Genomic DNA, 20370 nt, shown 5'->3' with positions numbered 1-20370 from the left:
GCAACTGCACTGCCAAACATAACAGGAATTTACAGTATAACAGAGTCATAATGACATAACAATGAGTTTGCAGAATCAGCAGAAACTACCAACAGGACACCCCCTCCCCATACCCCAATCTCCTCCCCCTGCCCCCCCCCCCCCCCCCCACACACACACACACACAAACAAATTTGTAATTTTTGAAACATGTCAATAAAATTGCTTTGATTTTAACTATAAATAGATTTTAGTGTTAAAATAGTAGTACTGTGGAGACTGATTGCATGTTGTAATGGGTAGGGTAATGTGTTAACATGCAGCGGTTCTTTGGTTCGAATCGCTTAGGTTCTTTAAACTTTTTTATTTTTTAATCTTTATTGAAATAACTCCTCATTGTTTGTACCCAGTTAAATGGTTTCAATGTAATTTCCTATTTGTATTCCTTAGTCACATTGTTTTAAACATTGTATATACTTCTTTAATTGTTCTCCTTTTGTCTTTACATCATCGTTTCTCCACTAAGAATTTTCATAAATGTGAATTTTATTACATTTAAATATAAGAAGATGCCAATCTATTAGTAAAAATAAAAGACAAAATGATCTATTTATACTGACTGTGTAACGGTGTCAAAAATGTATTTTTCATTGCAATACGTGTATTTTTCTGGATGGTAATCATCGTACAAAGATGTAAAACATAGCCTAAATTCCTATTGTTGTTGTTGTTGTGGTCTTCAGTCCTGAGACTGGTTTGATGCAGCTCTCCATGCTACTCTATCCTGTGCAAGCTTCTTCATCTCCCAGTACTTACTGCAGCCTACATCCTTCTGAATCTGCTTAGTGTATTCATCTCTTGGTCTCCCTCCACGATTTTTACCCTCCACGCTGCCCTCCAATGCTAAATTTGTGATCCCTTGATGCCTCAGAACATGTCCCAACAACCGGTCCCTTCTTCTTGTCAAGTGGTGCCACATACTCCTCTTCTCCCCAATTCTATTCAATACCTCCTCATTAGTTACGTGATTTACCCATCTAATCTTCAGCATTCTTCTGTAGCACCACATTTTGAAAGCTTCTCTTCTCTTCTTGTCCAAACTATTTATCGCCCATGTTTCACTCCCATACATGGCTACACTCCATACAAATACTTTCAGAAACGACTTCCTGACACTTAAATCTATACTCGATGTTAACAAATTTCTCTTCTTCAAAAACGCTTTCCTTGCCATTGCCAGTCTACATTTTATATCCTCTCTACTTCGACCATCATCAGTTATTTTGCTCCCCAAATAGCAAAACTCATTTACTACTTTAAGTGTCTCAATTCCTAATCTAATTCCCTCAGCATCTCCCGACTTAATTCAACTACATTCCATTATCCTTGTTTTGCTTTTGTTGATGTTCTTCTTATATCCTCCTTTAAAGACACTGTCCATTCCGTTCAACTGCTCTTCCAAGTCCTCTGCTGCCTCTGACAGAATTAAAATTTCATTGGCGAACCTCAAAGTTTTTATTTCTTCTCCATGGATTTTAATACCTACTCTGAATTTTTTTTTTGCTTCCTTTACTGCTTGCTCAAAAAAAATTCCTATTGTAGTACAGACAAAATAACGCAGATGAATATTCAAATGAAAGAAGAGGTTATAAGCAAAATGAAATTAAAGCAAAACAAAGAATAGAAATAGCAAATGCAACAACATGGGTAAAAAAAACAGGATAAAAAATATCAAAATTAATACATAAAATTAATTAAAATCACGCGAACAAAGACTTCAAGCAGAAAAAGAATGACAGAAAGAAAAATGAGAGCAAATGAAGTTTATATGATGATTAAAATGATGTGACAAGAAATACAAATGAAAATACATTTAATTCAATTCATTGAATAAAAATAAGATGAAAGTATTTTGATAAAGATTTACAAATAAAAAAATTTAAAGTACCTGATGAAATTCGAAGCCATGACTTTCTGCATGTCAAAGTCTTACTCTATCCATTACACCATGCAACCAATCCATACAATAAAACTTTTTAAGGTTATTTTTGAGCATCATGGAAAATATCGATTTTTTTCCATCAATTAATCGAACAAAACCCCATCGGGGTAAATGGCTGCAGGGTTTGATGCCTGAGATCTTAATCTACATCATCTTATAGATGGTTTCAAAAAGCTGATCCCACTTTTGGGTACTTCTCCTTTTTAGTTAACCAAATTTCTGTCTGAGAAATTCTTGACTGTTAGCTTATGCTTTGACCTTCCAGCCTCTAGCAAATGTGTCCATTTCACACAGTCAACAGCAATTAATCCGAAACTTCAGGACAGATTAAAACAAACTCTTTGCCTCCAATGCAGAACCTCACCTTTCACAACTGCAGCTGTGAGAGCACACTGAGGGTCATACCTGCACAGCTCAGGAGTTTACAGCATTATCTGCAGGTTCGAGTATTGTCTGACACATGGTTTTAATCTACTGGGAAGTTTGAGGTGGACTACTATTCATACTGGAATGACACATAGTTTTAATCTATCAGGAAGTTTCAAAACATAGTTTTAATCTATCAGGAAGTTTCAAAACCCCCATACTCAATGGTTGAGTGAAAGACTCATTCTGGAGCAATTTATTCTAGTAATAACAGTATCAAAAATGATTACCTAATTGAGTGCAGTAATCAAACTTTGTATTAATGTATATATGTGGTGTCTATTTTTTTTTTACATGTCCGAAAGAACAAACACCATTTTGATCTAACAGCCAGTATGAATTAAGACGCAAAGGCAATACAGTCAATGGCCTCTTCAGTGCAGACACACACCAGGGCAAACTCTTGTGGGAATTGGCAACATACCAAGGGTAATGAGGATAATGCACAAGGGGCACTACATGTGTAGTGTGTGGATAAATTGAGAATTTCACAGTTTCGATGACCACTGTGTCTGGATGGTGCATCTACCTAGTAAGCAGGAGACATGCGTTCGAAGTCCAGTCCAGCACAAATTTTCAACTTTCACCACTGAATTAAAGCAATCCCTTTCCCACCCAGTGTCTGTAATTCCTTTGTGTCTTTGTAGTAATGCCTGAAATATGTTGAAACAACTGTGCAAAAAGCCTATAGAAAACAAGATATTTATACTATCTTGCAGAAAAAGGGATGAGTCAGCTTGTTGTCCCATTAGTAGCACACTATCGGGATATTACTGTAACTGCACACTAGGTAAGACCAAGTGAAATGAGTAGCTGCTGGAGCAATCACCTAACATTCACCTGACGTGAGCTAAGGTAGCTTCAATAACTATCACCTATAGCATTTGAGTACTAGTGTTCCCAAATAAAAGTTTAGTGTCTCAACTACTGCTACCACATAAATGTGTTCTATTCTATATGCTGTGAACCACAAGTGGCAATGGAACATATGTGAGTGTATTGTATCCCCACTAATGAGAGACGCACAAGAGAAAAAAGAAAGTGCTACAAATTTAATTACAATTAGCATTACTGTTTATGAAGTAAATTTCTGAAATGTCCCACTAGGTATTAACCAGATCTTTTCTTCCATTAGTTATTAGACATCAAAGCTGAATTACAGTTCTTTATAAACTTTTGTTTGCTATTAGATAAGTGAGAAGAGCTCACACTCGCAGACCATACACTAGTACACGATTTCTTTTAAAATTATACTTACAAGGTTTCGTGAATCTATACCAAGAGCAGACAGCAGTAATTTATTTGAAGTTGACCCTGCCCATTGGTAAGACAAAGCATGCGTAGTTTCTATATTTTTCAGATGAGCCCAGATACTTTGGGAGGCTTCTAAGTAATTTGTTAGAGGAAGCCACGTCTGTTCAGTATGTTCCTCAGTGGGAGTGTCTTTGCAGCTGCGAAACAACGCTAGGATCTTGCTTTCCAACGACAGTACCACCTGGAAGAGTCAACAACAACATATTACAAATGACGTGAATACACATGTAACTGCAAACTGCAAGTACAGATACACACATGTAGTGATGAGAGAGAGAGAGAGAGAGAGAGAGAGAGAGAGAGAGAGAGAGAGAGAGAGCGCTAGTTTGCTTTTTTTTGGGGGGGGGGGGGGGGGCGCATCGATACATCACAGACAGGAAGCATACAAAGAACACTAGGTGATGAATAGTATTACGTTTCACAAATAAAACTGTAACAGTTTTGAACACATCAGCAGCTCATACACTGTACACCACTCAGTTCGTACATTCAAAGAGATAGAGGGGCTGGCCAGTACTTACCTCAGCTCAGTACAGCCGATAGATACACAAAAAACAGAGCCGAAAATTTATGTTCCTAGCTTTCGGAACTTTGTTCCTTCACCAGGGAGGAGAGAGGGGAAAGAAAGGGAAGAAGGGAAAGTGGATTCAGTTACTCACAACCCAGGTTATGAAGCAACGGGGAAAGGAAAACAGGGAGGGTAGCAAGGATGGAGGCAGGGTTGTCAGAGGGCTTTCACTGTTCCTTATCCAAGTAACACAAATGTAGAAAGATTATGTAGCAGGTTTATCATTTTGAAATATCATATGAAAGTCAGCTGTTTATGAGAAGATCATGTTATATTTCAAGTAAGAAGCAGAAGTGCCAGCACCTGTCAGAATTCGACAGCAGTAGGATTGTGGCCTATGGAGACTGCAGTTCATCATTACATGATATTGCTGCTCACACTGCCCCACGACTCTCCTGCAAATACGTAATCGATGGATTGAAGATGAGCATGTCAAGCAGGTTCTCAACAGCCCCATGCGACTAGCGTGAAAGAGGACAGACACACCATTAACTTGGCTGTGCAGGGTCATACTGCCATGTCATGTACCTTCAGTCAAGAAATAGGTTCACTCACAGTAAGACAAGCAACCACGTGGAGAACCATGTCTGCAGCATCACAGACTGTCTGCATTATGACCACTGTTGCAGCTTTCATTTGATACAGCAGTAGAGGTACGCATGCTGACAATGGTGTATCCGCAATTGACACTGGAAACAGGACTGGCGCCATGACATCTTTACAGAAGAGTCCCTGTTCTGCGTGTAGCATAACAATGGTGGCTTCAGGTATAACTAATGTTGCCAGATTGCATTTGGTATTATTGTATATGGGACCAGACCTGGTGTGATGGTTTTAGGGTGTCACTGGGTACACAACAGTATCAGCTCCAGTTCACATAGCCAGTAATTTGGACATCAGCTTTTACAGTTCTGAAATGTTGAAGCTGATGGTCATGCTTTTCTTCAAAGTCAGCATGACAATTTTCTATTGACAAGACTACAATAGACTACGCCAGCTGGACTGTCTTGGCCTTCAACAATATAGGGTGTTCAGCTGCTGCCATAATCAGCACATCATCCAAGTCTCCCAGCCATTAAAAATATGGTCAGGGGTTGCAGAGAGGCTGGCATGACACCACTCACCAGCCATTACAATAGATTAATTCTGACATAGATCTGAAGCAGCATGAAATGACACATCAATATCTGTCATACAAGCTCAGTTCTATTCATTCCCAGCCAGGGTAGACTTCTTGTTGCTGCCAAAGGTGGCAGCTCCGTATACTTAGCTTCACACCCTGTATACCCAAAATCACTGACACATTAAAGCATGTATTCTTCCTACAATACTGTACAAGCACAAAAGTAAAATTTCATTATTTGCTATCCTTCCCAATGTTTTAATTTTAATGACCCACAGTGTCAGTGGGAAAACTATGGCTATTTGCTTAAGGGAGGAAGAGAAAGGTTGTCTATAATGTTAGTTGCTCAACATACTCATTGCTAATGATCCTCCAGTAAATATTATTTCTGTATGTAGAGATTAAGAATGGCTTGCATTTTATCTCCTACAGCAATTTAAGTTGTATATCACTACAGAAAACCTCCAATGTGTAGTGGATGCCAGTGAAGACACAAACATTTAGTATAAACACAAAAGAATTTAGCAACAAGCATTTTACATCTGGTCAGGAGTGATTAGTTTGTTCAGAGTTTAGTAACAGTCACCTCAGCTTGTTCCAATGGTGAATGGAAAATAGTAGAGCAGAGACAGGCAAACCACTAACAATGCTATGATTTACAGATTGTTACAGGATATGTAAAAAGGAGTGCAGAATTCGGCCAGTGTTGGTCAGCAGCAGATGATGGTGCTTTGGGGCTCATCTGTGGTGACAGATGAAATCTCTCCATCTATCCCTCCCCACTGCTACTTTCATGCCGAGATGTGATATGTGTACATAAGAGATGTAATAAGCAACATCCTCCTAACATATGAATGGGAAAACAGGGCTGAGATGCTGAGAACACTGATGAATCTTATGATTGGAATTAATTACAGAATATTATAAATGAGATGCAAAATTGGGCTGGCATGTAGGTCAGAGGCAGAGAGGGAACCTTGGAGGCTCCTCTGTATCCCTTACATCACAAGCCTGATGCTCAGCCAACTCAATATTGTTTAGCACAGTGGTGTAATAAACAATGCCCTTCTAAACAGACAAAAGGGAGATCAAGGGGAGTAAAATATGGTAAAAAGATAAGAACAAAAATTATATTGTAAGTGAACATTTTATCCATACTAATATTATACATGTGAAAGTAACTCTGTCTGTTAAGTTCTAACAACCAATGCACTGAATCAATTTTGATAAAATTGTTTATTTAAATAGCTTGAACCCTGACGAGGAATACAAGCTGCTTTAGAAAGTGTGTAGTACAAGATGCTTATTGATTTGAAGAATATTATGTGAATTAGGGAAACATGTACTCTCTAAACAAGAGATTTTCTCTTTAACTTTCAATCTTTATCATATTTGTGAAAATGATTTTATTGGGTGATATGTGCTACGTGATACAACTCAAAGTAACGAGTACAATCCAGAATGAAATTTTCACTCTACAGTGGAGTGCGCACTGATATGAAACTTCCTGGCAGATTGAAACTATGTGCCGGACTGAGACTCGAACTTGGACCTTTGCCTTTTACAGGCAAGTGCTCTACCAACTGAGCTACTCACGCACGACTCATGCCCCGTCCTCACAGCTTTGCTTCTGCCAGTACCTCGTTTCCTACCTTCCAAACTTTGCAGAAGCTCTCCTGTGAACCTTGCAGAACTAACACTCCTGAAAGAAAGGATATTGTGGAGACACGGCTTAGCCACGGCCTTGGGGATGTTTCCAGAATGAGATGTAAAGCTGTGAGGACGGGGCACGAGTCACGCTTGGGTAGCTCAGATGGTAGAGCACTTGCCCGCGAAAGGCAAAGGTCCCGAGTTCGGGTCTCGGTCCGGCACACAGTTTTAATCTGCCAGGAAGTTTCATAAAGAATACAATGCTTGTACAATCCTTAATGTATTTAATCCATACTTCTACACTATTTGTTGCATAATGTACACATTGTATAATAGGGTTCCGTAGCTACTTCAATAGCACGACGCATAAATGGGTACTCCTGCCCAGTCCCCTCTATAGGTGCTACTCAGCAGTGATGCTATGCATGCTGCCGCATCATGCTCTGGGAAGCTCGGGAGGGGGGAGAACAGGGAACACATCATGAGCTATGCCATCCAAACATGTGAGGCAGCTGATGTTACTGCAGGTACAGTAATCACCATCACTCAACATAACAAAACTACTGATATGTAAGTGCAGCCACAGGTAACGGATAATACTGATTATAAGGAGTCCTCAAGATCCTTCATTTGTTAGAGTGTTGTAAGGCGGGGAACACTTCACAAGTATGTGAGACACAATCAGCAAAGAACAGCAGTTATGCTTGGGAAGGGGAGGTGTGACACTGCAGACGATAAGGCCATGGATCGAGGCGAGTAAGACCAATACAAAGCTGACATAAGTGAATTCTTTCCAGGCCACACAACAGTAGTCTCCTTGGTAGTGCACAGTTTATTGGAGGGAGCAGTAGTTCACCATTCCATGCTGCAGCTGTGATGGATAAAGTGTCTCCTCTGTGCTTCCAAATCAGTGCTTTGTATGTCCATTACAAACATTGATTGTGTGGTTACTTCCCTGGCCAAGTGATCACCTAGTTCATTCCCCAAGATTTCAGTATGACTCAGGATCCAGAAGAAAATGACTCAGCACAGGGTACAGCTGAAATCATAAAGAAGGCCATGGACAATACTGGATGGTGAAGGTAGCATAAGTCAAGATACTGCTGAAAGCTCACTGAGTCATTAAATACCAAAAGTCAATTACACCCACCTGAGAGCATCAGAAGTGATAAAATATTCTAATTTATAAATTCTAATATAGCACAAGCTGTTTAATACATATGACAGATCAGAGGCTTACTAACTTGATTCTATCATCAACCATTCCAACACAGAGGAAGATAATCGAAGTTCTCAAGTCATTTAATGCCATTTCTTGAGTCCCTTTGGTTATTATAATCACTTTGAGTGACAATGCAGGCATTATTACCATATAAGAAGGAAGAAAGGAAAATTAGGATTAAATGTCCCATCAATGCAATGGTCATTAAATGAGATGGAGAGCGTGCTCAGGCTGTAGAAGAAAACAGGCTATGTCCTTTTCAAAGGTACACTTCTGGCAACCCTATAAGACCTTTGCCTGTTAACCATTACTACTACTACTCTGCCTAGGGTGGAGTTATTAGATAGCTAATGAATGCATTATTGGAGCCCCATGCTCTGTTAGTTGTTAATGTTCAAAACCAGTTCTCCCACTTCTTTTTCAATTAGGTAATTAATAGTGTGCTCTGCTCCAGATTGTCCTGCAAGGTAACTTGCTTGTGACAATACAAGACAAGTTGACTGTCAGCCATGTAAGTAAACAAATGATACAGTTTAGACGCACAAAGGTGTACATCTGTGACAAGCTGTATGCCAGACCGGAGTTGAAACCCAAATCCCTGTCTTTCATGTAAAATGCTCTAGCATCTAGAATTCTGAGCACATCCCACAGACTGACTTAAAAGCTGCAATTTGCTACTAGTTCCTCACCGCACCTTCCAAACTAATCAATAGAAATGTTGTTGAGCTGCTCAAGTAACTGAAATGGAAACCACAGAGAAAAAATTACATTCTTGTATTTAATTCCTGGTAAATTTAAAAGACCAACATTTTGGACACATGGTGAAGCAGTTTACTGCCTCCATTTCACTTTTGTTCCAAAAAAGGAAGGAAGGAAGAGCAGAGTTTTAAACTTTACGATGACAGAATGAGTGTAAACTCAGAACAAAGGAACCACCTCTGCATTCATTCTAACTCATTTAGGGAAACCATGAAAAACCTAAACACAAACAGCTAGATAGAAATTTGAACCCCACCCCTCTCAAATACAGGTTCTGTGTCTTAGCCACTTAACTATCTCACTCGGTTTTGAGTAACGACCACACAAAAATACGAACATATAATTATGGCCCAACAGACTGTTTTGCTTATTCCATCCACAAATAAAACAGACTACGGACCAGCTAGTAATAGTAAGAGGCATCCTCTCACAAGATGATGCATAGTGAGAATATGAAGAAAAATTAGTAAATCTATTGAAACTCTATGAAAAATGGGAAATTTTCTTAAAGGGCTGAATTTTTATCAAATACGGTGCCATTAATGGTTGTGTTCACAGTTTCAAACAGATGAAATGTGAGACTGGCATTACATTTTTCATGGAAATGGACAATGATTAGTATCAGACAGCAATATTATGCTACACATAAAATAAAATGGATTGCGATTGAGATGCAGTCCAAGTTGACAGAAGCTAACAGAAATTCTGCCGCAGATTCAAGACCTTTTATTATTGGATGAATGAAATAAACACAGATGTAGGAGCAGTGCAGATTTGGTACATTATGATCATACAATTGAGGTTTCTTCTGAAGAAGCAGTGGATACAATGCATGATATTGTGGTTGAAGACTATTGCCTTTAAATTTATATTACTGTCAAGACAATTGGCATCTCGTATACAGAGTTACGTAAGATTCTGGTGACAGCAACTGCAGTAATGGAATTTTCATAATTTCATGATAATTTACTGCAAAAAGAGTGCATCATCATTAGCTCCTACACTGGAACAATAATGACTTGTTCACAAAATGAGTGTGCTTTCACCTGCTCACACATTTGCCATTGTGAAGGGCAGGAGTCAGAGTAAAGTTTCAAAACAGATCCACATACATCCTCTGTCACAAGTGACTTCTGTTTTCTAATCCCAAAATTATGCAGCATTAGAAGCAAAATTCTGTTCTGATCGAACAAAAACATCTGAATTATACTGGGTCAAATTCATTTATCTCAATGGAGATCATACAGAAAAATAATATTTTTCTAAAAAAAATTTATGTATTAATAAACATAGCAATCCATTCTTCTACATAACATCCTGTATAGCTGTGTTAATAATATCATAATGGTTGTAGTTTGCTCTTGTTTCTTTCTATGTCATCATTTACTACTGATTACATTTTTTGCTACACCTACAATACTACACCCAATTTACCGCACAAAACACCTAGGTTTTGTTCTAGTAGAGTATAATATCCTATCAACACGGAAATCATGAGGTACTGAATGCAAGCTTTGACTGAACAAGGATAGGGAAGGAGATCAGCTGTAGATCTGTTTATGGGACCATTATTAACCTCCAAGTGATTAACATAAATCTATCTGGCCAGGCAAGAATTTGAATTTCACTCCTTGAAAATACGAATCCTGTGTCTTCACCAATGCATCTCCTCACTTGTCATATGGAGTATAAGTACAGACAAAAATGTGCACACACTTTCTTAAATATATTCGTCAAATTCAGTGTCTCCCTATTAATGATGCAAAGCGTCATATACAGGCTGTCTTATCTTCATCAGTCCACATGAAGAATTAACTGTTTTCAGCACCTAACTTGCTGGTATTCAATATGGAAACAACATATTAAAAAAGGGTGAGTAGAAAATAGCTTCCACTTCACTTCTGCAAGAAAAACACAAGGAAAGTCCCATAAATGATAGGTTGTCTGACACAGAGCACAAACTTGAAGTGGGTAAAGATGGGAAAGAAAATCAAAATCAACCCTTCCCTTCTGAAGAAAAAACACGTCAGCACTTGGTTTGACAGATTTATAAGAAACTGCGGAAAGCATGAATCAGAATGATGGCCTGACATGGATGTGTATTAAAAAACAAGATTTACCAAATTATGCCAGCAATCATTTCACAAATGAAACAACTTCATTAATCCTGAAATTTACAAATCAAGAAAACCCAGGAAATTCAAAATCTGCTTGTAGCATGAGGGTAGAGCCAACAAACAAACATGAAGTGTTAAAAAGCCTGAAACCTAAAATGTCAACAGGAGTACATGAGGTGCCAGGTCCTTCATAACAGTGACAGCACCACAGATGACAAGGCCTTTGGCATACATAACCAACTTACCATTTAATGGAGGAGTGTTTCTAGGAAGATTGGCAATCTAAAAAATGAAGCCATTATTTAAAAATGGCAATCTCTCCAAAGTATTTTCTACTGCTAATCATCATATTCTTTATGTACAACTGGAACCATTTGGTATTCAAGAGATAGTAAAAAAGTGACTTGAATCACACCCACTAAACACAACACAGATTATAAGACTGATGCCAGCTTACGCCATACACAACATCAGTTTACTATCAGGTGCAAAAAAATTTGAAATAGAAGTATTACAAGACAGTATTCTAGGTCCCATACTGTTTCCTGTTTATATAAATGACATTCACACCTCAGACATACAGCAAACGACATACTATTCACAGATGATACTAGTGTGATAAAAGTGCATCAAAGCAATTGCTTCACAAATACTGATCAAGTCCTAAAGTACGTCCTCTTTTGGTTCAATGCAAACAGGTTGACAGACAAAAGCTAGATCTGGTGTTGGGTGACGAAGTCATAAACAGAGTGACTTCTACAAAAACTGCTGGGGATTCATGCCATTGGAAACTTAAATATTAATGGTCATAATAAAACGTGCAGAAAAACCCAATTCAGCATGTTTTGCTCTTAGAATTATTGCAAATGTTTGTATTTCATAGGGTGTCGAGATAGCATATTTTGGTTAGTTTCAGTCTCCTACAACACAGAGAACAATATTTTGGGTTCCAGAGCTTGCTGCCTAAATGGATTGTTATTATTATTATTTTAATAGAAGGCTATTCAAATAATAACACAATAGTTCTCTACACACACACACACACACACACACACACACACACACACACACACACACACACTCTCACTCTCACTCTCACTCTCTCTCTGCAAATCAATTTTCAAAAAGCTGAAAATACTAATAATACCTTCACTATATCTACACAAACATGTTGTATGTGTCAGAGTCCATCTTGAAGATTTTCAGATAAATGCCAATTTTCATACCTAAAATACCCAAAATGTGCAGCACTCCATGCTCAGTGAACAAAACGAAGAAACACACAAAGGAATGTGAACCATATTGGTACATAACTTAGCAACTGACTGCCAGTCAACAATAGGTAGTTGGAAGATGAGAATCAATTTAAAACAGAATTAAAAAAAAAAAAATCAGCCAAACAATGTTTTTACTTGTTAAGTGACTATATAGGCCAATAAGATTTCCTGATAATGCTTATAAAAAAAGTAAAATTGAAAATATTGTCTTATGTCCCTAAACCTTTTTGTTATATGGTCAAAGGAGAACAATCATGCAATGTAAAATCTTTACTGAATTACTGTAGTGTGTGTAAGATCTTGCTGTTTAGGGAGAACAAAAGTAAAGCCCTACAAAAAACCAACTATGCATTATTACAACATATAGAACTGTGTTACTATGCACTGAATGACCTTTTCTTATCTTGTTTGTAATTTGTGTACATATAAATATGTTCAATTTCCTTTAAGTGCTTTCTCTTAAATTTATATGGGAAATACGGAAGCGTCCGATCCCACCCGTCTGCTTTGACCCATGACGTCACAAATATGGCGGAAACAAAAACAAACACACACACTTTCCACAAGAAGCCTAATGACACTAACGGGACAAGCGCGGGAAATGGGGTGTTTTGAGTGGGGGGCAAACTAAATATAAACAAATTTAGACACCTTGCATAGCTACAACGTGTAAGTGAAGACAGCCATGCATGAATACCCACCCACCTCCCCAGGGGTCGTAACCCCTGCAACCCATAGAAGAGAAAGATGCTTCAGTAGCTGATTAGTGTTTGTCTTTTTTTTAAAAAATCTCACGGGATAGAACGAACAGATCAGAAAGATAAATATAATAAACTAAAACTGAAATTCGAGGAAACAGATAATTAAAATAAGTAATAAGTGTTTTTAAATTTTAAAAAAATCTCACGAGATAGAACGGACAGATCAGAAAAGTAAATAAAATAAGATAAAACAGAACTGGAGACAGCCACACTCAAACCAAACTCCGCGCCGTCATGACGCCACACACAACGACATCCTTACGTCACGCATCAAAGCCGACGCGTTGGATCGGACGCTTCTGTTGACCCTTTATATGTGCATTTGGACAACATTCATATGATATTCATTATCAATGGGCTGATAAATAAGATAATATAAATAAATTTGAACCAAAAGTGAAACCAGTTGTAATGAAGCAAGCTGGGATATTTTTACTTCTAGTTTTGCCATCTGCCTCCTTAAAATTCTTTTTTTTTTTTTTTACTTTTAACTATTACCATTAACATACATAACATGCATCATCATTAAAGAGAAAGGTTGGCCCTCAGTTTTAAAGAATATAACACAAGATCGAATATTGTGGTTAGTTTTATGCATGTAGTTGCTTTTCTAATTTATTTTGACTATTCCTAATTAATACTGATAAACATTTGGATGAACAACTAATGGTATTATTAAAGGATCTATTTGGCTCTATTCGAAAACTTGTTAGCAGAGCCAACTCTTAATTAATTACAAAGTAAGTCACAGTTTTGTCAAAAGTATTGTTTGCATAATGATATGTTAATTTCATAATTTAAACAAATAATTTCCCCTAACCCTTGCAACACAAGAAATTGTTAAAAGGAACGAATTTTTTGATGTATTCAGTTAATTTAATGAGTTAAGCTTTAATTGTAATTTCTGTAAATTTAACTTCAAACAATGTGTAGTTTCAGTACCTATTATTGTGAGGATATATATGGGCCCAATTTTCCGTCCTGAGACAGTCAGTCCACGGCCGAGTTTCAGACAAGAAACCTGTGTTGATAAGAACGACAACAATGCATCAACTTAACCATGGAATAAGTGTTACACCAACAGGCCGTGTGCTAAACCAATGACAATGTCTCATCAATTTATTTGAAAGATTGTGAAATGTGTGGTTAGATGTTTACTGCTAGTAGATGTTCAACAGTACACTATTGTAGCAGTATGTGGATGTTTGCCCACAAACTATTAATGAGGCTTATCAAAAGTTAAATAATAGTTCACTGCCCATATAACTGTGTATTACTGGGGGATTGTGAACAGTGAAAGTAAAGAACAGCAAAACACTACAGTGCGCCTGTCGGCTACATTATTTACAGTAGCCAGTGTCGAAATTACAAACCCCATTTTTCAGCCACTCAGCCAGTGTAGTCATCACTGAGGGCTATCAGCAAAGAAACAAAGCAGGCGAATGCCACCCAGTGTCTTCAGCACTACTCCATCTTGCTTGGGAAGAAAAAGAGATTGTCTACGTCCATTGTCAATATTGGTAAATCACTTTTTTTATGGGGGGGGGGGGGGGGGGTGAAGGTATAAGATTGAAGTGAATGGTGAGTGGGGCAGGTGGGGTCTGGACCCAGTCAATAGATATTCATCTTTTAGTAGGTGCACATTAAATCACTTTCAGCAATAGGGTATTTTTGCATATTTCATATAACCGATGTTCTACAGCTGTATAAATAATATTATTGCAACTGGTAAATGAAGGTTTTAATATCAAATTATGATCAGTCTTCGAAAATGAAATTTTCACTCTGCGGCGGAGTGTGCACTGATATGAAACTTCCTGACAGATTAAAACTGTGCGCTGGGCCGAGACTCGAACTCAGGACCTTAGCCTTCTGTGGGCAAGTGCTCTACCAACTGAGCTACCCAAGCATGACTCACGCCCCGTCCTCACAGCTTTAATTCCGCCAGTAACTCGTCTCCTACCTTCCAAACTTCGCAGAGGCTCTCCTGCATACCTAAGGTCCTGAGTTCGAGTCTCGGCCCGGCACACAGTTTTGATCTGTCAGGAAGTTTCATCATCAATCTTGTTCTTTCTGTCTGCAGCAAAGGAAAATTATCTCCTATACCTACATAATAAAAAGAAGGAAGGAGAAGGAAATTAGTTTTATCCTACCTAAAGGTACACAACTCTGTCTTATAATTTAAGTAATTTGTATCACCATCGAAAACCTAAATCTGCATGGGCTCATGAGAATTTGAAATTCTAGCATTCAATAAGCGTGTCAGTTTCGGTAACCATCAGACCACTTTGCTCAGTATAATTCAACAGTTAAATATAGCATTTGTACATGAGTTAAGAAATATCAGTGCTATTGGAAAATATAATTCTAGAAGTTCCTCATCACAGTCTCTGTTCACTGGCAAAATCAAAGACTGTGGTACCACCAGCCAGCTTTGGTCCATGAAGTTTACTCTGTTTGGCAATCCTGACATAGGTTTTCGTGAATCATTTCAAGCAAATGCTGGGGCAGTTCCTCATACAATTATAGAGTTTCTGTGTGTACATATATTTTGAGCTATTTATTTCCACTGAATTACAATGACAAATCCCAAATCATTGTGAGACTATCCCTGGATGAATAAATGCATAAATAAAATAACTGATTCAATACTAGAGTAACATCAGTTTTTTTCCTGGCATACCTCTGCACTGTTGCAATGATTGGTGTATGACAAAAAATGATAAGCCATATCTTGGTTTGATCTCACATCACAATGACATGATAAAAGTCATGTTGGAAGTCCCCTGCAGAAATATCGAACCGTGCTGCCTCTATGGCACTCCATAATTGCAAAAGTGTTGCAGGTGCAGAATTTTTTTGCATGAACTGACCTTTTGATTATGTCCCATAAATGTTTATTGGAATTCATGTCAGGAAATAATGTTCTTCAAACCAATCGTGAACAATTGAGGCCTGGTGACATAGCATATTCTCACCCACAAAAGTTCCATCATTGTTTGAAACATTAAGTCCATGAATGATTGCAAATGGTCACCAAGTAGGTCACTTGTGCCAGAGGACACAGACTGTTCTATGTAAACATGACCCACACCATTATGGAGCCTTCACCAACATGCACAGTGCCTTATTGACAACTTCCGTTCATGGCTTTGTGGGGCCTTTGGCACATTCTAACCCCACCATCAGCTCTTACCAATTTAAATTGGGACTCACAAGACCAAACCACAGTGCTCCAGTCGTCTAAAGTCCAATCGATACAATCACGAGCCCAGTAGAGGCACTGCAGGCGATGTCATGCAGCAAGCAAAGGTATTCGCGTAAGTCATCTACTGCCGTAGCCCACCAACACCAAATTTCGCTGCACTATCCTAAAGGATACATTCGTCACATGACCCACATAGATTTCTGTGGTTATTTCACACAATGCTGCTTGCCTGTTAGCACTGACACCTCTCCGCAAACGCCACTGCTTTTGGTCATTAAGTGACCTGGTTGTCGGCTGCTGTGTTGTCTGTAGTGAGAGGTAATTCTTGAAATGTGGTATTCTCGACACTGCGTATTACAGATTATTGAATTCCCTAATGATTTCTGAATTGCAAGGTGCCATGCGTATAGCTCCAATTACTTTCCCGCATTCAATGTCTGTTAATTCCTGTTGTGCAGCCATAATAATGTCAGAAATCTTTTCACATGAATCACCTGTGTACAACTGACAGCTCTGACAATGCACTGCCCTGCTATACCTTGTGTGCATGACATTACCATCATAGGTACATAAGCTTATAGTTATCCCATGACTTTTGTGTAAACTGTATGCTATTCTTTACCAACTTGGGTTGACCACTTTTGAGGTCAGAAGGTGCAAAGCATATGCTACGTTTAATAGTATGATGAAAGTAAATAAACCAAACTTCAGTTAAACAACTGCTTTCTTCTCGTAAAGAAAGTGTAGGCTGTAAAAAGCAGAGCAAACACAAAGTCTATCTCCCTAAAATGCATTGACCTTAAAGATAAGCATCTGACATATGGATAAAATGGAAGTGACATACAATATGATGTTTACAAAGAAAGACAATCACTCCTACAACTGTTAAAGTAACAACAGTGATGGCAATTATGTTCATAGCTATGATATGAACTTGCTTCTTCCAGCCTGGGCAAGACTCATTTCAGTTTGGCAACAAGATAAAAATGATTTGCTCATCATAGGAAAGTATACCATAAACTATAAGCCACTATTTCAGATACCTGTGTACTATCTTCTTTGGGTTTAACACTGGATGAGAACTCTACTGCTTCAAAATCTCCAAAATCATCATCAGCCAGCATGGAATCTGGGATTACATCATGTAATTGGGTAGCTGAAGCATCAACCCAGTCTGTCCTTCCACTTTGTCCACTTTGTGCTTCCGGGAAGAAAGAAGATTCTTCACGCACTGATGGTCTCTCTGTTGATGCCCCATTACCTCTATTTGGTCTTTCACTGTCACTACTGTTTCCAGATTCAATATAAGCCACTTTATCAAATTTTAGGTCCTCCAGTTCTTCCTCTGGCAATTCAGTTACATTATGGAAAACACCAAACTCATCAGAACTGCTGTCATGGTAGGAAATATCTTCAAACTTCTCAATTTCAGACACTACTAGTCCGGAAAAATTTTCACTTTCACAACTTAATTTTGTAGTGTCTTTCACAGACTCACTAAGGTCCAATTTCAGTGGCAATGGTTTGATGAGTGTGTCACCCTCAACCACTACTGAAAAGTCAGAGGAAGTAAATAAACTATCTTGTGATTCACACTCTTCAGGAGTTGGTCCATCTGCTGATGTCACAAAATCATCGTTATACTTAATACTTTCACTTACAGGTTCTTCAGTCACAGTACTTACAACAGGGAATTCTGTGACTAGACTGCTTTTTGTATCTGAATCCGTTATTTCTGAAAGCAATGTGCCCCCTTCAATGTTCAGAGCTGACTGTCCGGGAATGGAAGACTTTGAATTAGTCACCTCATTAGGAGTACAGTGTGATGTATCTCCTAATGAATTTACATCATCTGCACCATTTCTATCATTTAGTTCTTGCTGACTTTTACTGTATGCTTCTTTAAGGTCTGTTTCATGTCGTGAAACAGAATTAACAATAGATATATCCTGATGACCATTGCAGCTTTGAGTTATGCTAGTATAAGATTCCACTTGTTTATCAATTTGTTTCATATCAGGGGCTTCTGCTTCTTGCATTATTGTAGGAATTCTGGTTTGTGCAGTAACACTTTCTCTGCATGTTACATTACCATCAGTCTGTTGATTTCCAGTAGCATCTGAAAAGTTCAACATGATCTATTAATACAGAAGCAGCAATACTATCAATATTATTAGCTCTGTATACAGTACTTACAAAGCTAGAACATTATGATAGAATAGGTAGCAGCATACTACAGTGGCTTCGAATTTTGAAACCTGACATCAGATCAACAATACTTATATTAAACCATTTTGTCTAAATCTCGTCTGAAGTATGTGTTTATCAGCCATAGAAATATGTACAACTGGTGTGTACAACACAAATTAGTACATGTGTACTTATGCATTTACACAAAATTAAATGTTGTCCACCAATTTCATGGTGGTTTGTGTGGCATAATGATATATACAGATAGCTTGCCCGTAATTTCATCTGAATAGTGCATAGTGGCATATGTGGGTGATTGTCATGTTTGCTTGGGCAGTGCAGGGTTTATGGTTTTATAAAAATGAAGCATAAGAGCAAAATATAGTGTTCATATGTAGCTTGTACCTCTCAAATGCCACCAAAGGAACTGGTAAACTGAAAAAATCACTTTAGACAGACTGACTAGAAACAGCTTCTTTACCCAAGATAGTATGAAGAATTTTACAGCAATCACTTTTCAACAACCAAAATCAATAGTTTCACTTGTAATATCGTTTATTTTAAATGGAATTTAACCCACACATGGTTTACTAAGACTGACAGTACAACATCAGTTCATTTTTAACATTACCCCTTTCAAAAGCTGAAGTTTGTTAGCTGTCACTCTGTTTATCCCTCCACTTACACTACATTGGTAAACAATAAACGAAATGATTATGTGTGGAGCATAATGTTCCATCACAATTTCTGCTACTTGAGTTACCTGTGGCGTTAAACGACAAATCTCCCATCGAAAAATCACCAAAGTCGTCGTCGTCATCATCATCATCATCATCTTCATCAGGATTGTCATCCAAAGGCGGAGGTGATGATGACACCATTGGTGGTATTATGTTTGACATGGTGATGTACTTACACAAAACTTAAGTTCAGTGCAAAGTATCCATCTGAAATCTAATTGATGGTACCACGTAAGTTCATGGAACGTGGAACACGTAAAAAGGCAATTCGGCATATGCCAAGGTAAGCCCTTCATTTATACACACAAACGAACGTCACATGACATTACACAGAAAACCAGTAAGTTCCGCATGCCAACATAAAACAGAAGTCAAGAAGCTTTAAATATTTCTCTTCAGAACCCTTGTGGCGCTTACCTCAAAGGTATTGGAGTCTAGATTAATACTGACTGCGAAGAGAAAATAGAACATGTATCTTAATTATGACATTACACACTTTCTATCGATTCACCACATTACACATATCCTACATTATCTGTCGTAAACACAGCAGACATATGACATTTCTCAATCGCATTCCATTCGATCAAACTTGGGGAGATCGATGTCGATGAAAATCAATGTCGACATAAACTGGAGACTTTTCATGAATCTTTATTGCAATATTGCTATCGGGATTAGGAAATATAACGCAGCTGTTGTTCTTGACATATCATATAATCAATTACAGTTCACAAATAGTTCTCTTCATTCTATATGTATTACCAACTGCGCAGACAAGTCATACCGCATGAACCCTTATTTTCAGCGGATATGAAACGTGCGCAACCCTGGAAGTTTGAGTCGCAAGTCTGGGCAAAATTGTTCAAATCTGCTTGCGCAAATCACACATGCGTATACAATGCTTAGCATGTGGAATGGTAATAGTCGTAAATCTGGTGCACGAGACATGTCTTAGTCAGTTGTTTATTCAGTGTACTCTGTAAGTGCTCGCTGAATTCTAAAACGCCTGATACATGTATGTGCTGTAGAGA

At 38.1% G+C, this 20370-nt stretch overlaps 1 protein-coding gene across 4 annotated transcripts in view; it reads right to left on the bottom strand.

Moving 5' to 3' along the window:
• The window catches only part of LOC124600874 (aftiphilin), a 61353-nt gene extending 41320 nt beyond the window's left edge, over positions 1 to 20033 (bottom strand). The window contains exons 1-5 of one of the 4 annotated variants that reach the window (XM_047136199.1): positions 19867 to 20033; positions 19754 to 19785; positions 19360 to 19550; positions 17450 to 18525; positions 3666 to 3902 (exon numbers count right to left, since the gene is read on the bottom strand). In XM_047136199.1, the coding sequence (XP_046992155.1) occupies positions 3666 to 3902; positions 17450 to 18525; positions 19360 to 19498 (1452 nt within the window). In that variant the 5' untranslated portion in view covers positions 19499 to 19550; positions 19754 to 19785; positions 19867 to 20033. Of the gene's footprint in view, positions 1 to 3665; positions 3903 to 17449; positions 18526 to 19359; positions 19551 to 19753 lie in introns of all 4 variants that reach the window. The other 3 variants (XM_047136198.1, XM_047136200.1, XM_047136201.1) reach the window with 3 other exon arrangements.
• Positions 20034 to 20370: the final 337 nt, after the last annotated feature.

The sequence above is a fragment of the Schistocerca americana genome, chromosome 1, assembly GCF_021461395.2.
Source record: "Schistocerca americana isolate TAMUIC-IGC-003095 chromosome 1, iqSchAmer2.1, whole genome shotgun sequence".
NCBI lineage: Eukaryota > Metazoa > Arthropoda > Insecta > Orthoptera > Acrididae > Schistocerca > Schistocerca americana.
This window is presented reverse-complemented; position numbering and strand designations above follow the sequence as displayed.